General features: G+C 38.8%; 1 protein-coding gene across 6 annotated transcripts in view; it reads right to left on the bottom strand.

Moving 5' to 3' along the window:
• The window catches only part of lyn.L (LYN proto-oncogene, Src family tyrosine kinase L homeolog), a 68,654-nt gene that overhangs the window by 18,675 nt on the left and 23,942 nt on the right, over nt 1–26,037 (bottom strand). For 2 of the 6 annotated variants that reach the window (XM_018266189.2, NM_001085646.1), the window contains 7 exon segments: nt 19,591–19,655; nt 8,715–8,760; nt 8,529–8,634; nt 7,686–7,784; nt 7,148–7,251; nt 5,415–5,564; nt 4,108–4,260 (listed from right to left, as the gene is read on the bottom strand). In XM_018266189.2, the coding sequence (XP_018121678.1) occupies nt 4,108–4,260; nt 5,415–5,564; nt 7,148–7,251; nt 7,686–7,784; nt 8,529–8,634; nt 8,715–8,760; nt 19,591–19,650 (718 nt within the window). In that variant the 5' untranslated portion in view covers nt 19,651–19,655. 6 annotated transcript variants of the gene reach the window in all.

Below are 26,037 nucleotides of genomic sequence, written 5' to 3'. Positions count from 1 at the left end.
TTTATTAAAGCAATCATTTATTCTTTTGAAAATCCCAGCTGTCAATCAAATATTGTCTGCCCTGAGGCATTGAGGCATGGCAGGCAATTACTTTAACTTTCCATTCAGCACTGTCACTGCTCTCCCCACATTCCCCGGTTTTCTTCACCATTTAATTGTGTAGCCAGGGCATGGGGATGGACATCAGGTCCCCCATTCTTGTGCACAAACAAGATTTTGAGATGATGCAAGGCTTGCCTTAAAGGGATTCTGTCATGATTTTTATGATGTAGTTTTTAATTCTAAATTACACTCTTTACACTGCAAATAACTCACTCTGCCATTTAAAATTGAATTCCTGAAACAGCAAGTATATCATTTTTTTTAGTTGTAATACTGGAGTGTAGGCAGCCATCTCAGGTAATTTTGCCTGATCATGTGCTTTCAGAAAGAGCCAGCACTTTAGGATGGAACTGCTTTCTGGCTGACTGCTGTTTCTCCTACTCAATGTAAATGAATGTGTCGCAGTGAGACCTGGATTTTACTACTGAGTGCTGTTCTTAGATCTACCAGGGAGCTGTTATCTTATGTTAGGGAGCTGCTATCTAGTTACCTTCCCATTGTTCGGCTGTTGTTGGGGAAAGAGAGGAGGGTGATATCACTCCAACTTGCACAAGTCACATGACTGGGGGCAGCTGGGAAACTGCCAATACGTCTAGCCCCATGTCAGATTTCAAAATTAATAACAGTGTCCACAAAATGGCTCCTGCCTGCTTGCTATAATTATGAAGTCCCAGACCGAAGGAAACAAGATTGAAATAATTTATATAGTGTAATTGTAGTTCAATTTGCTTGACTAACGTGATAAAATAGGATTTGGAATCTTTTTTGGGTGATGGGTCCCCTTTTATGTTCAATCGCATTAAAGTATCAAAGCCTCAGTGTAAGGAGAGACCTTTTCCAAGACAGCTGAGAGCTGCGAACTCTTGAATATACGAATATCTATAGCTAGTCCTATGAGTGCTCCTTTTTATTTTTGTGGGTTTATAAACATATTTCTATGTATTGCACCCAGGCATCCTGCTTTATGAGGAGCAAAGCTCATTTAGTTTTCTAAATATGTATTTAAAGCAAGATTCTAAAAGCAGATAGGGAAGTAATACAGAGTTTTGCAGAATGGAAACATTTTACTTGATACAAGAAGATATAGAGGAACAAAGAAAAGCAGGGTACTGTCCTACCAGCACCACCATCTATTTCAACCACAGGTTGGTAACTGTTGCCAAGTCACAGGGTGATAATACTGATTAAATATTATCAATGTGGCTCAATCAATCTCTTTGGCATTCACACACACACACATATATACACCTGCTTAACTCTTTATAGGCCATATATTTTCAAGTCTATGCTTTTAGGTTACAGGCTTTTTTTTGGGTTAAGATGTGGGATCTCACAAGCAGAGCATAGTCTGGGTACCTAAAGGGTTAATTTGTGTTCTTTTAGAGGGGTTGTGCAGCTCTGAGTTAACTTTTAGTATGTTGTAGAGAATGATACTCTGAGACAATTTGCAAATGATGTGTGTTTTTTGAGGTTTTTTTTTTAAACTTTTTTAGTCAGCAGCTCTCCACTGTGCAATTTCAGCAATCCAGTTGCTAGGGTCCAAATTACCCTAGCAACCATGCATTGATTAGAATAAGAGACCGGCATATGAATAGGAGACACCTGAATAGCAAGATGAGTAATAAAAAGTAGCAAAAACAATAGATTTGTAGCTTTACAGAGCATTTGTTTTAGATAAGGTCAATGACCCCCATTTGAAAGCTGGAAAGAATCAGAACAAAAAGGCCAATAATTAAAAACAAAACATAAATAAATAATGAAGACAAATGGAAAAGTTGGGTAGAATAGTCTATTCTATAACATACTAAAAGTTAACTTAAAGGTGAACCACCCCTTTAATGAGCACTATTATTAGCCAAGAAAATGATCAATACAGAGTCAAGCTATATTTAGGAAAGGTGTATATTTGTTGTTGTGCTTATCTCCTCCATCCCCTGCCTTGTTTTATCTCAGCAGAAACTCAGAGGTACAATGACTTTATAAATACCAAGGCTTAGCACAGCTTGGCCACAATGCACTTCAAACTACTTTAAATGTCAAGAACGAGCTTGTAGATATAAACGAAGGTGTATCCAAGTTGTCTCGGTGTTGACACCTCTGATTCAGGAGAGACTTACGCTTAACACACAATGCTGCAATATTGACTGACATTTTTATAGGAGAAATTTACTTGAGCAAAAGAAACAAGTTTTATCGCATGGTCACATAGAAACCAACTGCACTGAAGTGCCTAGAGAGCAAGCTCCTGAGAAGCTTACAGCCCTGAAAATAATGTGGACAACTCAATCTTCCTCATAAGTCTCCAATGGAACAGCCCTGGATTGACCAATACATTCCTACAGCTGTGTATTGTAATTAGACATACTGACTCACAGGCCCGGTCTGGCAATCTGTGGGTTCTGGCAAATGCCAGAGGGGCTGCTATTAGGTGCCATAGAAAGTCAGTATTTAGTGGGCTTGTTTGGGCTGTTTGGGCCTCTGTATACCTGAAATGCCACATTATTATCACAATTTATTTTTAGGAACCAAAAGCAGTTTTACATTGGTTAAAGTGAAAGAAAAGAACCAGATAAAACATTTACATTTACCTTTACATGTATGTTTCCTGTAAAGAAGGAAAATTTCAACTGGGAGGAGTAGCTGAAAGTAACTAAGCTATTTAAAAGAGTTCTACTTTAATTTTAGTTACTTGAATGCTTCTACTTTAGCTATTGTGGTAGAGTGAGCAAAGAAATGAGTAAAAAGGTGTGTTTTCCTTTAATTGCTCCCCCCAGTAGGAGATGTAAGATCCAGGAAAGGTGTTAATAGACAGAGAAGGGTTTCTCTGTTTAAAGACTAGTAGCCAGATCTTGGAAGCATTCTGGAGTATTCGGGAAGGAACAGGCGAGCCAAGTACTCCTCTCTGATCCATTAGTCCAGCTCACAAAGTGGAGCTCACTTTCCACAGGAATGATGTCCCATGGAAGAGTATTAGGAAGGTCTCTCTGAGCAGGACACAGCAGGAATGTGTTAAATGAGAACTAAAGCTTAACTAAAGAATTAGATAGAAATGTTGTACATTATGTTTTGGGCTTCTATACCAGCCCAAGGCAACTACTGCCCTTTAGCAGGAAAGATCTGTGTCTCCAAAGATGCCCCAGTAGCTCCCCATCTTCTTTTCTGCTGATTCACTGCACATGCTCTGTGCTGCTGTCACTTACTGAGCTTAGGGACGGATTCACAATATACAGTACACATGGAATAAAAATGTCACAATATAAGGCTGATTAGTAATTAATACAGATAATTACTACATGGCAGTACAGAAACCAGTGCAATTAGCATCAGAATTTAATAATCAGCCCTGTAGCATCATCTTATATTACAGACCAACCTCATTTTCTCCTTGATAATTTGTGACGACCCCTAAGCTTAGCTTCTCAACAGCTGCTCAGAGCCCACTGAGCATGTGAGTGTCGCAGACACTTTCCAAGATGGTGACCCCCTGTGACAAGTTTGAAGTCCTGGATCATTGTTGCTATTGTGAAGCTGAAACTTTAGGCTGGGATCAAAAACTCAGCATACAAAATATGGCATTTTTAGACATATTAATTTTTTAGGGTTTACTTCTCCTTTAAGAACTCCCAGAGGAGCTGGGTGTTGCCTGCAACTGCAAGGAGAAGAGGGAGCCTGTGACCAAGTGATCATAAGTCTGAGGAAAGTCAGGAGGCTGAGCAATCCCCTTTGAGTACAGGGGTGACCCCAACTTATGGGTTTTTGCTGGTAGTCCACATGGGGCCCAGTATAGTCAGTGAACTCATCAAATGTGTGAAGGTAGCGAAAGGGCAGAATTTATTTTTATGATTTATGCTTTGTATGCGGAAATGCTCACCCCTCTGTGTAAATAAACGGCCTCAAAGTGAACCAAAGTGTCTGTTGTGGATCCCGCAAGCTTACACTATTTTAGTGAATCAAGAATCATTAGTTAATTTAAAAACTATGATATGAAGTATATATCAGACTCACCCATCCACACTTCACCAAACTGACCGGCTCCAAGCTTTCTCACCATCTTTATTGATTCCCTTGGAATTTCCCAAGCATCCTTGTCCCAGGGTTTCTGTGGTTTAGGGCTAAAACACGGTTTGTCAAGTTTCCTGCACAGGCCATCTGCTTGCTCTAAATCAATTTCATCAGGACACAAAATATCGGGTTATTATATTAAATAACATTTTTAATTATACTGAGTTTTTTTAATGGGCTTATTAGTTATCGAACTTATGTGCCCTGCAGCCCACGTTCACATTGAATGGTTCCCCATGGCTAGACAGCAATTTATTTATATAAATTCCATTTGTTTTTGTGAAGCCAACACTCCGTTTTTACCAGTGCAGGGTAATAGTGATTAAATTTAAATGCATACAAAACACATGGTACTCATCCTCTGGTTTGTGTGCTGTCTGTTAAATTCGTATAATTCCATTAACACTATAAGAGGTGTATTTATTAACAATGGAGATAAACATCACTGGTGATGTTGCCCATAGCAAGCAATCAGCAATTAGACTTTAACAGGCGCCTACAAGTAAGAAAACATAAGCAAAGATCTGATTGGTTGCTATGGGCAACTTCGCCGGTGATGCTTATCTCCAATTTTTAAAAATATGCCCCAAAAATATGTCTTTGCAAGTCCTAAAATTATATATTATCTCATTATATTCACCTCTTTAACTAACGTTTAGTACAGTTTATATTGTCCTATTCTAAGCAGTTTTTAAAATAGTTTGACTTTTTTATGAATTATTATCCTTCCTTATAATTAGTTTCCATCCTGTAATTTTAAAATGATATCTGGCTGTTGGGTCACTGACACTATTAATCACATATGTGAAGCAGCAATTGCTTTTTTCTTATCTTTTACTACTTATGTTCATATTCTGGTCCTTTCCTATTATTATTATTTATTCTCAACTCAAAACTGCTGACTGCTCGCTGGGATAATTAAGATCTAGCCAGCAGACAGCGCCGAGAATATTAAATAAATTCCCATACCTACAGCAAGTTGTCTTAGAATAATACTGTACTATTTTAAGGTAAATTTTAGGAGAAATACATGTATGTTATAGACAATTGTACATTATGGGTAAGTGCCATTTAGATGTTTTGGAATTATACCGGTTCCAATATAATTTTCTCACCAGCTCCTTTGGTAGGTTGGGCTATTTACCCTACACCATATTGGAAAGCACCAACTAATGATGACACACATTTGTATCTACTATTAGAATGCTACATGAATAATGCAATAACTAATCCTAACAAGGCAGACTTACTTTGATAATGCTGGATCATCTCATTGATGGAAGTAAATGTAATTCTAGGAGAAATGTAATAGCCACCATTATCTAAAGTCCTGATCTTGTAGTGCTTGATAACGTCTCCAGTCTGAGGATCACAATCTCTAATTGACAATGAGTAGCTGCCTGTGGAAGAGATGTAGCAAAATTATAGTAAAATGTTATGTGGTTAGAAATGTCATTATTATACATACAGTATTTACATTATATAGTGAATAAAGTACCCCCTCTTGTAAAATATAAGGATATTATAAGTTACCGAGGAGTTTCATGACCATATAAAAACACGAGGCCGAAGGCCGAGTGTTTTTATACAGGTCATGGAACTCCGAGGTAACTTATAATATCCTCATATTTTGCAACTGGGGGTACTTTATTAATTATAATACACAAATTTCAATGAGTCATGTGACAGAAATGACATCAGAACTCACCGTTTATAACTGATGACATCAGAACTCACCGTTTATAAGGATATAATTTACAGGATATTCATGGCTTTTGTGTATTATATAAATATATCTAGCACATGAATAACCTCTTTATCTACTACCATACACAAATGATTAGTTAGTTCTATCACATAGGGGCTGATTCATTAAATATTCACCTGGGAAGTTGAACTGGCAAATTGATTTGATACAATACATATAGATCTATATCTATAAATGACCAACCCTTCAAGATTTCTTATGCCAAACCAACCGACCAAATGGTTTTGGATGCCAAATGCAGTAGAGGGCCTTTTTGTTGTTTTTAAAGTTTTTTTCTTGATAATCCAATGAACACCACACACCAGCACCAAACCATACTAATTATTAACAAATCGTTCACAATCAATCTGTATCATTATTTGGAATTAGAAATCTCACAACTGTATTTAATACATCTGAACTGTTGAAGGATAAATCCCAAAGTATTTATGAATTGATCTAAATTGCTACTTGGGATGTTTTATCTCTAAATTGATATGGGATGGTCAGAATCAATCAATCAATAAATAAATCAACCCAATAATATGTGCCAAAGAAGTCATAGTTTTGAGCTATTTTGGGAACTTAAAATGATACTGTCACGGGAGAACATGTTTTTTTCAAAATGCATCAGATAATAGTGCTGCTCCAGCAGAATTCTGCACTGAAATCAATTTTTCATAAGAACAAAATGATTTGTAATATTTTATTTTGAAATCTGACATGGGGCTAGCTATATTGTCAGTTTCCCAACTGCCCCAGTCATGTGACTTGTGCTCTGCTAAACTTCATTGACTCTTCACTGCTGTACTGCAAATTGGAGTGATATTACCCTCCTCACTTTCCCTAGCAGCCCATCAGCAGAACGGTGGGAAGGTAACCAGATAACAGCTTCCTGGTAGATATAAGAACAGTACTCAGTAGTAAAACCCATGTCCCACTGTGACTCCTTCAGTTACATTGAGTAGAAGAAACAACAGCCTGTCAGAAAGCAGTTCCATAGTGCAGCACTGGCTCTTTCTGAAAGCACATGACCAGGCAAAGTGACCTGAAATGGCTGCTTACACACCAATATTACAATTAAAAAAATACACTTTTTGAATTAGGAATGACATTTTATATGGTAGAGTGAATTGTAGTGTAAACAGTGTAATTTAAGAATAAAAACTACACCATAAAAATCATGACAGAAACAGGAAACAAAAACATTTAAGGAGATAAAAAAAAATCAGGAACCTTTTGATGTTTCACTTTCTCTGATCAGGAAAGCTCCAGGATTGTTGCCAGGTGCCAAAAGTTGCCTTTCTGCATCTTTTCTGGTAAGGTCCTTAAAAAACCATCTGAAAATATAGGATTTAGTATGAATGATATCCATTTACTGTAATAAAAACTAGGGATGCACCGAATCCAGTATTCGGTTCGGGATTCGGCCAGGATTCGGCCTTTTTCAGCAGCATTCGGCCGAATCCTTCTGTCTGGCCGAACCGAATCCGAATTCTAATTTGCATATGCAAATTAGGGACAGAGAGGGAAATAGTGTGAGTTTTTGTCACAAAACAAGGAAATAAAAAATGTTTTCCCCTTCCCATCCCTAATTTTCGGTTTGGTATTCGGGGGTTCGGCCGAATCCAAAATAGTGGATTCGGTGCATCCCTAATTAAAACCGCAAATAAATAAATAATGGAGATGAAGCCTCGAATGCACTAATTCCATTAATGGCCTCAAAAAGTTATTAATAAAATTTATTATTAAATAATAATTAAAGTTAACTTACTCTTCTGTTTCTAGTGTGTTCACTCGGGCCACATAATTGCTTGGTATAAAACCCTCCTTCTTGGTTGATAGAGACTTAGCTTTCCACCATTCTCCATGCCTGCAGGAAAGAGCAAAGGAGGGTTCTGTCTATGTGGCAATTCTATTGCACTCAAAGAAACATACTGTACATCGCCCAGTGCAGAACTACATAAATATAGTTGGGGCAGAGATACAAAAATATTGAACTGGGAGATCAAAAGGTATTCCCAGCAGTTCCATATTTTTGTGATTTATAAACACTTTCCCAGTTCAGGGAATTTTTGTGACACTCAAGTACGTTTTTGTCAATTTGAAAGATTGTTTCCAACTACATTGAGCAGTTGAATATCAGGGTCTATCAGAGTGTTAGAGCTCAGTGAAAGAGCTGGGCTCTAATACACTTCTGGGTCTTTAATCCCTACTGCAAAGGGGATGTTAATGATTAAGTGAACTCTTTTTGAATGTCTAATGGCTCCAAAATAATATAGACACATCTCCATGGCACGTGAGAAAATTATACAGATATCAAAACACTAAGAATGGGGAATAGCACCAATATCACACTTTACCCATCCCAGCACCAAAACACCTCCAGACACTGCTAAATAGTAAACTGCTTTCAACAGCACAGTGGTCATTAATTATTGCAAAGCATCACCTATATTTCATGGAAAACAAGCTACGCTTTGATAGGCAGAACAGTGGTCATGCAACAAATGTGATGTCACTGATTTGGAAACAAAACTTTTCTTTTAAAAAACATTTTATATAGGCTTCTTTTTGCTAAAAGGTAAATATATATAGATATACATATAAAACTTACTCTTCAAGAACCTTCAGTTTTTCTCCTTTCTTGAAACTTAAGTCATCTTCGTGGATTCCCTGATATGGATACAAGGCTATCACAATGTTCCCCTGTTCTTCAATATCTAAAAGCAACATGGATTTTTGTAGATTTTTTGTATGTGTTAAATTGGTTTTATGACAATCGGTTATTGAGAGTACATACCTTGTATCATTTTTTGTCCTGGTAAAAGGCTTGGTGTACGAGAAGCCTAAAAATAGAATTTCAATATCTGGTTATATCTGCGGGAATATTATGCTAGATTCAAAAACATCATTTCTCGGTTTACCTCCTCTTTCTAGCTCACCCCTCAAAAGATATTATTACATTCACAGTAGTTATGTACGGGTCAAGTTTTTCTCGACCCACACCCGCCCAACCCTAACGTGGGCCAGCCCGCTTCACCCCCTATATTTACAGACCTGTGTCCGTAGGGTTGTCACCTGGCCAGTATTTCACTGGCCTGGCCTGTAAAAATGATGGCTGATCCCAATGTTATTAATAGGGAAAAAAGATAAATGTATAGGAAGGGCGGTATTTTTTTCCCGAAAAGGTGGCAAACCTACCCCTCGCGGAGACGTCATGAAAGGGATGGAGCAGGCGCAAGTCTATAAATTGCCAGGCCAGAAGCCGGCAGTGTGAGGTCAGCAATGTTGGACTGGCCCACAGGGATACCAGGAAAACTCCCGGTGGGCCCAGGTGTCAGTGGGCCCTCATGCTGCTAAACTGTTGGCCTATTTCATGGCCATTCCCTATTTCTATGAGAATAAAGTGGGTAAATAGTTGGAATAATAGATTATAGTATGTAAAGAAAAGAGACTAGGTGAATAGAGGTTGAATGAGAAGAGGAAGAAAATAGTACTGAGGGTGGGTCCCTGGTCTAAAAACTTTTGGTGGACCCTGATCTAAGGTTTTTTGGAGGGTCCCTGGTGTCCCAGTCTGACACTGGAGGTCAGGGAGCGCGGAAGAAAGTGCTTAACCCAAACCTGAACATTTTTTGCGGTAGATGGCCCCGAACCCTCCTGACCCGCAGGGCCTGCGGGTTTCAGGCCGGCCCACACATCACTAATTCACAGTGTAATGTATGATTTCAATGTCTGCCAATTGCACACATCTTTATGGATTTTTTGCAGATCTTGTCAAAATAGAAAATGGAAAGGTGCAAAATACAGAGAAAACACTGTAAGAGGATGTGTTTCAATCAGCTAAAAGCTTGGGGAGGACAATGATGCCATTACAGGCTAAAGTAACACTGGGGCTCAAGAACACCTGGAGTTACGTGCTGAGAATTGTGGGTGACAAATGAGATCGACCATAGTATAATTTCAAATTATATACTTCGATTTTTAATATTAATCTTTTTCTATATCTTTTTTGTTACCTTTTTCTACACTTCTCAATTAAAGATGTCCCCAACGAAAAACTATTTTGTGCATAACAGGTAGGGCCGGACTGGGGGGCCCTGGGCCCTCCTCCAGCCATCCCCTACTATGAGGCACCATTCGGTGCGCACATAAGAAGCCGCACCTGCCGCCCACACATGAGGGCGTGCTCGGCACAACGCGCATGCGGCGCAGGCAGAGCGGCGCCAAAATTGGGGGGGAGAGGGGGTCTGGCCCGGTGGGGAACCCATGAGGGTCGAGGCCCACCGGGTTTTTTCCCCGTGTCCCGCCGGGCTAGTCTGACACTGATAACAGGTGTTCATGTCTATGTGCAGAACCTTGCATTTATCAACATTGAACCTCATTTGCCAATCTGATGCTCAGTCCAACGCTCTCTTCAAGCGGAAACATCCTGCATGGAACTTGTAGTATTGCACAATTTAGTACCATCAGCAAAAGCAGAGATAGTACAGTAATTACAAAGCCAACTTCAAATGCAAACAAGCGACTCCATCTTCATGAGGTACTCTTTGCGGCAATTGTGGTGCTTTATCTACTGTGTTTGAGCAATATGAAGTGAAAAGCATAAAGTGCACCTCACCCCAGTCAAGCCAAGCAGGAATGTCAGATATTCTAACCTCTCTAAATATTCTGATTCTGCAAAGAGATGACATTCCTTTCTCAGAATCCATACATTTTCAAATGTCCATGTCTGAAAAACAAATTACCCCAAGTATAAATATTTTTCTTTGCACTTTTGTATAGCAACCTGTTAGTTGAGATGAGCTTATTTACTGTAACACTGTCTAAAACCAGGTCACACTGTTCCTGTACAGAAGTGAAGCAGTTTTGCATATTTGTGAAATGTAAAACTATCAATGCTTCTTGGAAAAAAGCTACGTCGGCCATACATAAATGCAGAAAAAGAATTCCAGTAGAAATCTTAAATCTTGGTCATACACAGACATGACCACCAAACAAAAGGATCTCTGCCCAATTATTATTAGGAGATTGAGGTCTGTGTGATATTATTTGCTTAAAGGCACCAAAATATTGCAATTTAATATAGATACCAGCAGCAAGATTCACAGTATTTTGTCAACACAAACATATGATAGACAACCGCCTACAGAGAACTTTAAAATTTACCTTAGTACATGTACTAATGTTGGTCATACATGCCCAGATTTGGTTAGGAAGTTTGGCTGATTTCAACAACACTACTCAGCCACGTTGGGTGACCTTTTTGGCCAGTCATCCTGTGATCACAGATCATCCTGCAATTTTAAATATTATTTATGTTGCATCAGCAGATGAGGAAGTGAAGTGGAGCTGCAGGGGCAACATAATAATAGGTATGATCACTATAATATTAATGCCTACATATTAATGACCTACAGCAAAAGCTAAAAGAATTTCATGCTGTTCTGCTTGCAGCACATTTTTAGTGCTTCTGTTCTATACGTTTCATAAGATTTAAAAACAGGGAAGTAACCTTTTAAATAAGCCATGAAGAACCTTGCGAATGAATGGGAAATTCCCCTTTCTCACTTTTCTTGTTGAAAGTACCTGAATCTAAAGAAGCCTGCAGAAAAGTTCACTGTTATCGCCAGTTATGACCGACTGTCCCCTGACCACAACAGCAATGAACAGCAATTATAAAATGTTTTCAAATTTAGGTATGGGATCCATTATCCAGAAACCCGTTATCCAAATTTCGGGAAGACTATCTCCCATAGACTCCATTTTAATGAAACAATTCATATTTTTAAAACGGATTTCCTTTTTCTCCTTTTATAATAAAAAAGTACTTTTTACTTGAACCCAACTAAGATATAATAAGATAGAAGTAATCCTTATAGCTATACCAGTAATTGTTACTGGGCATCCCTATATATAAACATTTTGGAGATGCTTAGTTAAACAGGTATGGGACCTGTTATGCAGAATGCTCGAGACCTGGAGTTTTCCGGATAAAGGGTCTTTCCCAGGGGCGCGCCGCCAATGAGGCGAGCTGAGCCGCTCGCCTCAGGCAGCAGCGCCTGAAAGGATTCCAGGGGCGGCAAAAAGCCGCTCCTGCACCTTTAAGAGCCGAATTTTCCGGCTGTACTATTGCGAGAGAGCGCAATTGCGCTCTCCGCAATAGAGTTTCTGCCTCCCCTCCCGACACGTAAGTTGGTGAGGGGGGGCGGCATTGCAGGAGCCGCCTCAGGCGGCTCCTAAATCTGAATCGGCGCTGGTCTTTCCATAATTTAGATCCTATACATTAAGTCTATTTAAAAAACATTTAAACATGAAATAGACCCAATAGGATTGATTTGCCTCCAATAAAGCGATACCAACACGGTCCTATAAAAATCATAGGAAGGTGTCCATATCTAGGAGTTGCTGCATGCTGAATAGTTTTCACTAAAAGCCCCCCAAAGCCAGGCACGTTACCGTTAACCTGACCCTCTGACACAGCTAACGGATCTTCTGCATTGCTTCAGTGACATTGGACTGGGGGCGGAGCCATCCTTTCATAGGCTCTTTTCATTTGTAATTAGCCTATGGAAGGTTTGCTCCAGCCCAGTGTCACTGAAGCAATGCAGAAGATCTGCGTCGGAGGGTCAGCTTAATTAAGGTTCGCGGGGCTGGGGGTGGCTTTCAGAGGAAACCATTTGGCATTCCTGTAGGGCATTCCGATAGTATCTACAGTTAGACCCATAAATCTTTGGACAGAGACAACTTTTTTCTAATTTTGGTTCTGTGTATTACCACAATGAATTTTAAATGAAACAACTCAGACTTTCAGCTTTAATTCAGTGAGTTGAACAAAAAGATTGCATAAAAATGTTAGGAACAAAAGCCTTTTTTTAACACAATCACTTAATTTCAGGGGCTCAAAAGCAATTGGACAATTGACTCAAAGGCTATTTCATGGGCAGGTGTGGGTAATTCCTTCGTTATGTCATTATCAATGAAGCAGATAAAAGCCCTGGAGTTGATTTGATTTTGCTGTTAACAGACAACATGTGATCAAAGGAGCTCTCCATGCAGGTGAAATTGCTACAATATTAGGAGTGGTAAAATCTAAAGTTTGGTACAACCTGAGAAAGAAAGAAAGCACTGGTGAACTCAGCAACGCAAAAAGACCTGGACCTCCACGGAAGACAACAGTGGTGGATGACCACAGAATCATTTCGATGGTGAAGAGAAACCCCTTCACAACAGCCAAACAAGTGAACAACACTCTCCAGGAGGTAGGTGTATCCATATCCAAGTCTATCTTAAAGAGAAGACTGCATGAAAGTAAATACAGAGGGTGCACTGCAAGGTGCAAGCCACTCATGAGCATCACAAATAGAAAGGCTAGATTGGACTTTGATATAAAACATCTAAAAAAGCCAGCACAGTTCTGGAAAAACATTCTTTGCACAGATGAACCAAGATCAACCTCTACCAGAATGATGGCAAGAAAAAAGTATGGAGAAGGCGTGGAATAGCTCATGATCCAAAGCATACCACATCTCTATAAAACATGGCGGAGGCAGTGCGATGGCTTGGGCGTACATGGCTGCCAGTGGCACTGGGACACTAGTCTTTATCCATGATGTGACACAGGACAGAAGCAGCTGAATTAAATCTAAACTAAAGATAATCACTGGCTGGCACTAGAGGAAACTGTTAAATATAAAAGAGTAATATGAATGTATCCCAGGAATTAATCAGCCTTCACAACACACATACAGGCCTATTATAAATTAGACTTCTGTAAAAAGTAACAATAACAATAATTACCCAAGCACAGGCTGCCAGGGTATATCTGACAGTATCTGAAATAAATACACAGTCCTGGCAACCAAAACTCTTAGGGCACTGAATTATATGTGATTAGCCCCTGCCTTGCATGCACTAAACAAATTTTTTTTATTTAATTATGAAATCTGACATTGGGCTAGACATGTCAGGTTCCCAGGTGCCCCCCGTCATGTGACTTGTGCTCTGATAAGATATAAGATAAGAAAAGAAGCAAGTTGGAGAGATATCACCCAACTCCCTTTCCCCCCTAGCAACTCATCAGCAGAACAGTGGGAAAGAAAACATTAACAGCTCCCTGACACAAGATAACAGCTCCTTGGTACATATCAGAATAGCAATCAGTAGTAATAATCCAAGTCGCATTGTAACTCCTCAGATACATTGAGTCGGAGAAACTATAGCTTAACTGAAAGAAGTTCCATCGTGAAGTGCTGTCACGTACTGAGCCCTGGGACCTACTCACAATAAACAGTACACATAGAATATAAATGTCACAATATAAGGCTGATTAGTATTTAATACCGATAATTGCTACATGGCAGCACATAAACCATTGCAATAAGCATCTGAATTTAATAATCAGCCCTGTAGCATCAGCTTATATTACAGGCCAACCTCATTTTCTGCTTGATATTTGCGATGATCCCTAAGCTTAGCTTCTCAACAGCTGCTCAGAGCCCACTGAGCATGTGAGTGTCGCTGACACTTTCCAAGATGGCGACCCCCTGTGACAAGTTTGAAGTCCTGGATCAGTGCTGCTATTGAGAAGCTGGAACTTTAGGCTGGTGCAGTGAGTTCAGTAAATAAAATATGGATTTTTTAGGGGTTAGTTCTCCTTTAAGCAGTAAACTTAGACTGTAAGTGTTTATTGGGTTTGTGGATAATACAACATGTCTTGGGCTAGGCCCTTTAAGTTTGCTCTAACTACTATTGAGTTGTAACAGATAAACTTAAGATCATGCACAGGATATTCCATGGAAAAAGACAAGAACCTTACTAAACCTTGCACTGCAGTTAACCACTCTTTTCCTTGGAACCAACCTGGATGATAACCCTGCTTTTAAAAAGTTTTTGTTTGTTCACACAGCCTAAAAAATAAGAAAGGCCCAATGCAGCTGTTGGTGGGTACAGCAAGTTGCACTTCCAGCTCCCACCAACAGCAGCATAGAACTGTAGACTGGGCATAAAGATCCACTGTTGCTATTTTGACCTACTATATGATACTCTGCCTACCTACAACAGGGCTTCTGTGCATGGATACCTGGTCATTAGAGTCTGTTCAGACTCACTAAAGACAGATGTACTGCAGCAGTAATCTGTGATATACAGACAAAGAACAAAGAATCTCCACTGGGTTCTTTCTAAAATGGGGTAAATATGAGAAACCCTGTATAGTAAGGCAAAATGGAGTTGACAACATTTCAGAGTTGTTTACTAAAATCCAAATTTATTTCTTTTTTTAAATAAAAAAAAACAGGACCAAACTCCAATAACCAATTTTACCTTATTTATTATCAATAAAGCTTAATTTAATCAACCCAAGTCGTATGATTTTTCAGGGTTTTTCCCCTGAATTGCTGAATTTTTTGGATTTTTGCCCATAAAGCCAAAATGATTGCATTTTCAGGCTAGTTCCAGCTCAGACCACAGGAACTTCCAAATAGGATAGGGACCTCTGCCATAGACTTATGCACGACCTTGGCAGGTCTGAGATGGTGGATTTTCAGATTATGGTTTTTACAAATCTCAAAAAATTTTAGTTTTTAAAAAATTCGAGTCCCAAAAAGCCTGATCAGATAAATTCGGAGTTTAGAAAACAACCCCCTTTGTATCTCAGCTGCAGAGCCTGTAGCTTCCAGTTGCTGGTTAATTTCAACTATTTTCTTCTGTTGGGTGAGGTTCGAAATTGGGATTCAGCAATGGCTGAATTGCTGCAGAATGGAAATAACTACAATATAAATAACTGGAGGCAAGGCCTTGCTTTCATTAAGGGCAACCCCCGGTTGAATCTAATGTGCAGTAAAAATATTCTATATGTGCAAAAGAACAATATGACTGTAGGCCAGGGAGAAAGCCCTTTTATCAAGCACATTTTGCAATGCAAAAATAAAAACTGCATAAACGAAAATGTTCCTCTTTTATGCTTGGAAGGGAAGCACTTCTAATAATAGTAATTATTAATAATTCCTTAAACCAGGGTGGTCTAAGAGGTAGGGAGGCTCTGAATCCACTATTTTGGATTTGGCCGAACCCCTGAATCCTTTGCGAAAGATTCGGCCGAATACCGAACCAAAATCGAATCCTAATTTGCATATGCAAATTAGGGGTGGGATGGGGAGAACATTTTTTACTTCCTTGTTTTGTGATAAAAAGTCATGTGATTTCCCTCCATGACCCCAAGTTGCATATGCAAGTTAGGATTCGGATTCGGTATGGCCGGGCAGAAGGATTTGGCCGAATCCGAATCCTGCACCGAATCCTGGATTTGGTACAAAGAGGTGTCCCATGCCCCCCTGTGGATCAATAATATGAAATAAACCAGCAGCAATTAATGTTTCCTAAGCTCAGGGCCACTCCTGCCATGAGAACCTTGCCTCAGGGGGCAGTGAGCGGCCAGTTACAAGAGGAACTTTAAAAGCCGAACTTACGGGTTTTAACCCGGAGATTCGGCTCTGCTACTGCAGAGATCGCTATTGCGCTCAATGCACTAGCGATTCAGCTTCTGCTTCCCCCTTTGAGCCTGGGGAGGTGGCATCTAGGCTGCCTCAGGTGACAGCAGCCCCAGAATCGGCGCTGCCTAAACATTTTATGATTTCATTATTTGAGTATCCACATCTGAACTCCTAGCAAACTGTGGGTCATTTATCAACACTGGGCAAATTTACACATGGGCAGTTATCAGTGATAACCTTTATTCAACAAGCTCTAGGTAGACCACAAAAGGAAAAATTTGATTGGGCACCATAGATTACTATTACTATTTGTCGCATGTTAAACAAAACCCACTGTTTCTTTGTCTTGGGTACATAAGGTAGCCACAATTGAAAGAGTAGTGTCCCTTTATATATTATGTGTATGCCACATAGTATGTATTAACTTTGACCCAACCTGTCTTTCCATTTTACTCACCCCTCTATTCTTATTGCCAAATGTGGCAATTCAAATACCGACAAATTTCCCATTCAAATGATTCTGGATCCCTGGTTAGGTACATGCTGTGTGTAGCATCTCAACTTCTCTGCCCTACCTAGTGGGAATTTAAATGTTGGCTGTGTAGACTCTGAGGCTTGTGGTTGGAATTATGTAATAACAAAATGTCTAATAGACTATTCACAATTGCAACCAATCAGATGTTTGCTGTTCATGATACAAAGCATTCATAAGAAAAGCACACACATTTACTAGAATAGTTAACTGTAAATGGAAAGAAGCGTCTCTATTAAGTTCAATTGTTCAATGAGTGATCCAACATCACTGACCCAGAAGAGGCAAAGAAATCCCAAAAGCTCATGAATCCTAAGGCCAGTGGCTCACAAAGCATGTGTACGACTCTAAGTAAGAACATTCTCATATACCAAACACATATAAACTAGGGGTGCTCTGAATCCACTATTTGGGATTCGGCCGAACACCAAACCGAATCAGAATCCTAATTTGCATATGCAAATTAGGGTCGGAAGAAAAAGTGAAAAAAAATGTTTTTACTTCTTTGTTTTGTGATGAAAAGTCACGTGATTTCCCTTCCCTAAAATACATATGCAAATTAGGATTTGAATTCAGTTCGGCCAGGCACAATGATTTGACCTAATCCGAATCCATCTGAAAAAAGCCAAATTATGGTCGAATCCCGAACCGAATTCTGGATTCAGTGCATCCCTAATATAAAAAAGGAAAATATTTGAGGTTCCTTCTTCCTAATTACATTTAAAATGTCAGCATATCAGTGCCCTTATAGCCATCTTTTAAACCATCTAAAGAGCTAACAACTTATAGCAACGAATATGCTGCACAGTGAGCTGTTAATTATATTCAGCTTTGTAGAAGGTTATTCTGAAACAGCGAGTACCTGCCCTGCAGAGTTTCACATCTATGTTTGGTATCTGAGGTGCAGGAAAACATTACAGAAGTTTCCATTAGGGAGAACCAAGATCCTTGCACTCATCTGTCTTTTTTTTTTTGTAACTGGTCTTTTGTTTCCCATTGGGGTCTCCTACTTGTTGGCAGGGCCCTCCACCCAGGTAACCAGTGGGTTAATAATAGGCAACCTCTTGGGGTTAGTAGAATGGGGCCCCATGATTCCTAAGGGTTAATTGTCCTGTCTAGAATTTATATTGTAATAAGGAGCAGTTTGTATATTTAAAGATGTGTGTATATGTTTTTTCAAGGAGTTGTTCACCTTTACATTAACTTTAAGTATGATGTAGAGAGTGATATTCTAAGACCATTTGCAATCAGTTTTCATTTTTTATTATTTCTGTTTTTTTCCCTTTTTATTCAGAAGTTCTCCAGAAGTTCGCCATTTGAGCAATCTGGTTTCTAGGGTCCAAATTACCCTAACAACCATGCATTGATTTGAGACTGGAATATGAATAGAAGAGGCCTGAATAGAAAGATGAATAATAAAAAGTAGCAATTACAATACATTTGTTGCCTTACATAGTATTTGTTTTAGATGGGGTCAGTGACCCCCATTTGAAGCTGGAAAGAGTCGATAAAAAAGGAAAATTAATAAAACTCTATAAAAAATGAAAACCAATTGAAAATTTGCTTAGAACTGGACATTCTATAACGTAAGTAATTATGAAGGTGAGCTGCCCCTTTAATAGATCCAAATGTTGGTCTAGGGACCATGGATTAAGCCCGGACACACATGCGGATTTAGCAATCAGTTTCGCCGTGGTTCGTTTTTTTTAAATAAAAGCTTACCGCCACGTAAATATGCTATCAGTTTAAGCTTGGGCAATGGCACAATAATGTCAGTGTATACACGCTGAAACCGCTCACTAAATCGTCATGAGTCTTAAAGCTGGCCCTTGACAAACACTACACATATTAAAGAAATCTCAGGTAATGGTTATGGCAGAGTAGTAACTTCACCTTTTCCCTAAAAGTCTGGCATTAGGTTAAAGCAATGACTAGAATGTGGCATAACTGTAGAGCATATTGCCAACTTTATCTTTACTTCAGCTTCAAAATGGGATAATCTTGCTGTCGTACTATAGGTAGGCACACATGTACACTGAATAATATGTTTCACACTGCAGACAAAGTGTATATTTTGTACGGTAAGAATCAAGTTTCCACTGACCAATACTGAGATCTACCAGACTTTTCATGGTGCGGTCATATACTTCCCCTAAGAACAGTCAACAATTGATTGACAAAAACTTCCCCCTTCCACATCCAGCATAACACTGCAGTTGCAAAATCTGGTACACAAAATGTGCCTATTTAAAGAGACTGCTGAGACAAAGGGAAAACAAAGTTCCTTATTGCATGGGGTTGAATACAGCAATTGCTAACTACAGTACTTTGATCTATTCTATAATGTTTTTCTACCTACCATGTCAACTAGAAAGCAAAAGATTTTTTTGGCAGGTTTTTTTTTTTAATTTTTACTGCAAATAATTGATTGCAAGGGCTTTATGTGGCTCTTTGCACAATACCATTGAATGCAAACAAACATCAGACACAGCTCGAATAATCTTTATAATAATCCTTCTGGAAAGCTACATATAATGTAAAGGTTTGCAGTGTGGTGCATTCTACGGAGTTCCCCTCTACTTCTATCTACTTACTGGCCTTTGCAGTTTAGACGTTGGATCTGGCACATAAATAGTTCGATCATTTTTACGTACTGGATTATTCTTCCCCATCGCATCTCGAGGATTGTCTGTTTTTGATTTTATACATCCCATAGTTTCTGTAGAAAAACAAGAGGGCAGAAGATTTGGTCAAATGCATTGCAATCTACATAAGAAGTGCATTGTCTTATTGTACAATTACAATTAATAGGAGGATTAATCTGAACAATATTGGAAAACATTTTTTTTCGAAATGCATCAGTCAATAGAGCTTCTCCAGAAGAATCCTCTGATCGTTGGGCCCTAGGGTCCCACGATTGGATCAGCCAGATATCGCCCACCTCATATTGGGGAGAGATCTGCTCATTTGGCAACATTACCAAAAAAGCAGATCTCTCTGTGTATGGCCTCCTTTAGTTCCTCTCAATTTGGCAGTTTAGCTGCGTGTGTAGGGGCCCTCCGATAGGCCATCCCCATAGATATCTGGCCAGAAATCGGATAGATCACAATCCAAACTGTCGGATCGAGGACTGCATCGTATCATTGATTGATGAGATCTTCCACCCAGGCTCTTACAGTGTATGGCCATCTTTAGCCATGTGACTTCAGTTATTCTTTACTCTTATGCTGCAAGCTGAAGTGATATCTGCCCCCCTCCAGCCAACAGAACAGAACAATGGGTAGGTAACCAGATAAAAGCTCCCTGACACCTACATTGCTACAAATACTCTAATGCTCCTAGAATTAGATATGGCATTCATTAGTAAAAACCCAAATCTGGCCTTGATTCCCACAGTTACATTGAGTAACATGAAATAAACTCAATAGGATTGTTTGCCACCAATATGGATTCATGTAGCTTAGTTATCATCAAGTACAAGGTATGGTTTTATTATTACAGAGAAAAATGAAATCATTTTTAAAAATTAGAACGATTTTCTTATAATGGATTTATAATGGACTCTATAGGCGATGGCCTTCCTGTAATCCGGAGCTTCCTGGATATCAAATATTACCTGTGTGACGGCATTGCTGTAATTGGCAACTCACACCACCATTTATTTGTAACATAACAAAACTGACAGGATTTATGGGGAGTTTGAAAGGTGTATGTTTGAACGATAAACAATCCTTTTTAGCCCATATTAAAATCATGAACCCTTTATTAATTATCACTGCATACAATGAGGATGATTTGCAGAAATGCAATAGCTCCCTTTTAATGATCGCCATTAAAGTGATTGAATGTAATTATTCAAGATTGCGGCTTTCATAAGGAATGCAGAAAGAATTACCAAGTTATGAACGTAGTTTAAAAAGCACAAAGGGTCCTATTTATCAGGTTTGTAGAGCAAGATGCAAAAAAAGGGGGCAATTTTGCATTCTACATAGGCAAGTTACTCTATCCCAGGTACATAGCACAAACATAGAAGGCATGTAATAAATTGGCAATTTCAAGCATCAATGGAATCCATGAACATTGTGTTTGATTTACAGTGGGGCCGATACTTTGTGACAATTTTGATGCACAGCGATTTCAAAGCAAGGGCCTTTACTGGGCATATGTTAAACACAGTTATATATTGCAGTTTAATCATCGGTGTACAAATATGGAATCCATTAACCGAAAAACCCAATTACAAAATTACAGGATGGCCAACTCCCATAGAATCCATTTTAATCCAATAATTCAAATGTTAAAAAATGTTATTTCTATTTTCACAGTATAAAGAAGACAGTACCTTGAACAGGTATGGGACCTGTTATCCAGAATTCTTGGGACCAGAGGTTTTCTATGTAACAGATCTTTCCTTAATTTTGATCTTTACACCTTAAGTCTACTAAAAAAAATCATGTAAATATCAAAAACCCCAATAGGCTGGTTTTGCTTCCAATAAGGATGCATTGTAGCTTAGTTTGGATTCAGTACAAACTACTGTTTTATTATTACAGAGAAAAATGGAAATAATTTGGATCATTTGGATAAAATGGAGTCTATGGGAGATGGCCTTTCCATAATTTAGGACTTTCTGGATAAGGGGTTTCTGGATAACGGATCCCATAACTGTACTTGTTCCAAACTAAGATACAATTAATCCTTATCGGAGGCAAAAAAAGATCTATTGGGTTTGATTAATGTTCAAATGATTTTGTAGTAGACTTAAGGTATGGAGATGCAAATTACCCCTGGCCCAGAGCATTCTGTATATCAGGTCCCATACCTGTAGTACTTGTAGTAGAAATTGTTATGATTGCCACCCTGAAGCTATGGGTATAAATAAAGCTATATTCAGTGGAGCCACATCTAAATTACCAGTGACGTTGTTGGGTCTCTTTACTCGTTGACCACAATGTGCTTCTTACCAACACCATCTGAAATGACTACTCCTAATTCTTACGTATCCATTTTGAGAATCGATGTGCCCAGACAAACCGGGCAAGGAGGGTGTTGCATTTTAACATTCAGTCTAAATTAGTGAATGATTTAAATACCATCACTTATTTTTATTTGCAGATTTGAGGAATAAGCTGCAAACTCTACATGCCCTGGGCTAAATAAAAATGTAAGCTCATTTTTATATTCATTCATATTGGAAATGAGATTTTATTGAAGGTGTCAAGCTATATTTACCTGCAAACTGGATAAAAATATATGACATATAAAGCACTTTCCACAAAAGTGCTATGCGAGGTCAAGCTCACATGTTGTGTAAGGAGAAATAGGAAAAAAATATAAAAAGAATGACCCAAAAAAGAATTTTGTGTGATATAGTTAAAGTTGTCTAATTATCTTCGCTGATTACCAGAAAATGAAAGCATTTTGAAAAGTCTTCCCTTATTTTCATGGCACTTTTTTATTGCACCAGCATGCAAATAATTCACAAGAAAATATTTCAATTCCTTTTTTGTGTTTGTTAAAATAGATAAGGTTGACAGCACAGAAACAGGAAGTTTTCAGCTCTGTCTGTGTAGATATACTAAACAGTTACAGCACATCTGTCAGCCATCAACAAACTACTCACTGCTGTACTCAAATGGACCCACTCATTCTTTACTGGCTCACACTCTAAGACAGTGATCCCCAACCAGTAGCCCGTGAGCAACATGTTGCTCTCCAACCTCTTGGATGTTGCTCTCAGTGGCCTCAAAGCAGGTGCTTATTTTTGAATTCCAGGCTTGGAGGCAAGTTTTGGTTGCATAAAAACCAGGTGTACTGCCAAACAGAGTCTCAATGTAGGTTGACAATCATAGGGGCTACTAAATGGCTAATCACAGTCCTTGGTTGGCACCCCAGGAACATCTTTTCATGCCAGTGTTGCTCCTCAACTCCTTTTACTGCTGAATGTTGCTCACGAGTTCTAAAGGTTGGGGATCCCTGCTCTAAGAGATGCAGATGTTGCAAATTCTCTGGAAATTCTTGTTTTTCCAACTGCTAAAAACTCTAGAAAAGTCTTGCAACAGCTTTGCATAAGAAGGGAATACCCTTTAGACCTGCAGTGAATTAAAGCCTTGCAAAATGTACTCGAAGGGGAACTGTCTAAAGATACTGGAGGTTTAATAAAGTTTGTGTTTTTTAATGTGGCATTCAGTTTTTGAGGCATTAAGAAGGTTATTTATTAAAGGTCTAGTTGTGAAATCTCAAAAAGAATCTTGTTTTTTTACTAGAAAACTCAAACTCGAATTTATTTATACCCCCGATGCTGCAAAAAGCCTGCACTGAGTTTAGCCCAAAAATCCGACTTTTTCAGGAAAAAAATTAAAAAATAGAGTGAATCGTTTAAAAGGCTGAAAAATGTGTACCATTCGAGTTTTCACTCGATTTTATCAAGTTTTTACATGAAAACTGAAAAAACATGAAAATATTTGCCTTCTTCTTTTGACTCTTTCCAGTTTTCAAATGGGGGTCACTTCATCTGCTCTACAAATATATTGTTATTGCTACTTTTTATTACTCATCTCTCTATTCAGACCATCACCGATTACCATGCATGGTTGCTAGGTAAATTTAGACCCTAGCAACCAGAATGCTGAACTTTCAAAAGCCACAAATAATAAAAAATGAAATCCAATTGAAAATTATATCAGAATATCACTCTCTACTAGTGATTTGCGGGCCGACCAGATACCCGAGGGATCCGTGCGTCGGGCAGGTTCGGACCGACCTCGCAACCCCATTTGCGGGTGGTGGCTTCCGGCTTCCTTTTTTATAGACGCTCGCCTGCTTGCCCCGCCCCTTTTGTGATGTGATCGGCGGGGCGAGCAGGCGCGCATCTATACTTTTTAAAATATGAATGTACATTAGAAGTTACCTACAGGTCATGTTGATCATTTTTTGCTGAGAGGTTTGGTTATCTAAGTTATTGTTAGATGAAGTTTCTAAACCTGACTGTTTTGCCAACCTGACTGTCAGTTAAAGTTTCCAATGCTAACGGACTCCTGCTGCACAAATATGGCAGCCCCCTCATAGAGGAACATGGGGGACAGGTAACGAAAAAGCATTGTGCAAATACTTTATAGTATAGTTAAATATATAATATTATAGTTAAAGCTATAAGTAGCTTTCAAAGGCAATATTATGAGAGATGTGAAACGTACGATTCTTAACTTGCCTAAAACTGCACTGGTTTAAAGCCATGCCTCAATGGCCAGGAAGCAGACTTGAGAGGAAATGGATATTTCAAGCAAATTAAAAATGAATTATTTGTCAGACAGAGTTTATTTTGGGAGAGAAGAATTACATTTGAACGAGATGCCACTGCCCTCTTACTTAACTGCTTGCAATGTACTTGCTTTAAAGAGTCAACGGAAATATTTGGGAGAGTAACAAATAAACTCGGTCACTTGTGAAACCAAGGAAACTCATGCAAGAAGCTGCCGAGGACGATAACGTTCTATTATTGCTATTTCTGAACTTATTTCTGCGGCTGACATCTGCTGACAGAGCTGCCATCTCACTACACAGGATACTATTGCTTCACACTAGGGCTCCGAAAGGCAAAATTACAGCTGTTTTCCCTGACACCATAACAGCACAACTGCTCTTTTATTTGGTGTTTGAGCAAATATCTATCTCTTTCTGTTCAGTGATGATAAATTCATTACCCTGCTCATAATAAAATATATAGCAATAGCTTTCTGCTTTCTGCAGTGTTTAACAAACTGACATCTGATTAAAGTGACTTTGAGTGTGTATTTGTGTGGCTCTGAAAAGAAAACTCCATTGTCGCAGAGACAGCTGTAAGTGACCAAACCGCCCTTGACAGTTGTGCTATCGATGGGACCCGTTATCCAGAATGTTTGGGACCTGAGGCTTTCCAGATAATGAATCTTAAGTCTACTAGAAAATCATGTAAACATTAAATAAGCTAAAAAGGCTGGTTCTGTTTCCACTAAGGATTAATTATATCTTAGTTTGGATCAAGTTCAAGGTACTGTTTTATTATTAAAGAGAAAAGGGACAAAATTTGGATTATTTGGATAAAATGGAGTCTATGGGAGATGGCCTTTCCGTGAACCAGATCTTTCTGGATAACGGGTTTCCAGATGAAGCATCCCATACCTGTATTAATAAAGCTACAGCCAAAAATGTATGTACAGTTGCATTTCTGTTTTGTGGAGTGTTATGTATACTTATTTAGAATTCAGCGAGTACTTAAAAGTATGTATTTACTAATCACAACTGAAATAGAATATAAAATTGAATCGCAATGGCCGTGGCCTACACAATTTTCCATGCTACCAAACATAAAACATATAGAAATTATTATAACAAAATGCACATTCTTTGTGACCAACCACAGTGGAATATAAAGGAACAAACATTCACAAAGACGAAGCACTTCCAATGTCCAATGGACGTAGAATACATTGCTCCTTTGATACCATATAACAACTGATGACATGGAAGCTTTTTAGTGAATCACTACCAATTACAGACTTTTGCTCTACCTGAGATTAGAAATAAGGAAGTGATAATCAGTAGAAAAGCTGTATATAAGAGCATTAAAAAAAGAAAAAATGCAATAAGGAAAATTATATGTGAGAGTGTCAAAGAACAAAACAAAAAAGCAAAATAAATAAACACAGTATTACCTGTATTTAATGTCGATGATTGGGGATCCCTGACCTTTTTTTTTACACGCAAACCACATTCAAATGTAAGAAGATTTGGGGAGCAACACAAGCATGAAAAAAGTCCCTGGGGGTGTCAAATAAGTGTTGCGATTGGCAGCCTAATGCTAGCCATACATGGGCCTATAACAGCTGCGACAGAACGAGTCAGCAGTTTTTTGGCTCATGTGTGGGGCCCTCCACAGGCTTCCCCGATCAATATCTGGCCAAGAGTCTGCAACATGATAATCGGGCAGGGGTAAAAATCTTGTCGTATGGTGGACTGTATCTCTTTGTTGATGCAGTCCCACAATGTGACTGCCCGGTATCAGCCCGATATAGTAGCCCACCATCGCCATATCAGGGAGAGATTTGCTTGTTTGACGAAAT

Source organism: Xenopus laevis, chromosome 6L (assembly GCF_017654675.1).
Source record: "Xenopus laevis strain J_2021 chromosome 6L, Xenopus_laevis_v10.1, whole genome shotgun sequence".
Classification (NCBI taxonomy): domain Eukaryota; kingdom Metazoa; phylum Chordata; class Amphibia; order Anura; family Pipidae; genus Xenopus; species Xenopus laevis.
The sequence above is the reverse complement of the archived record's forward strand: the minus strand, read 5'-3'. Positions and strand labels throughout refer to the sequence as shown.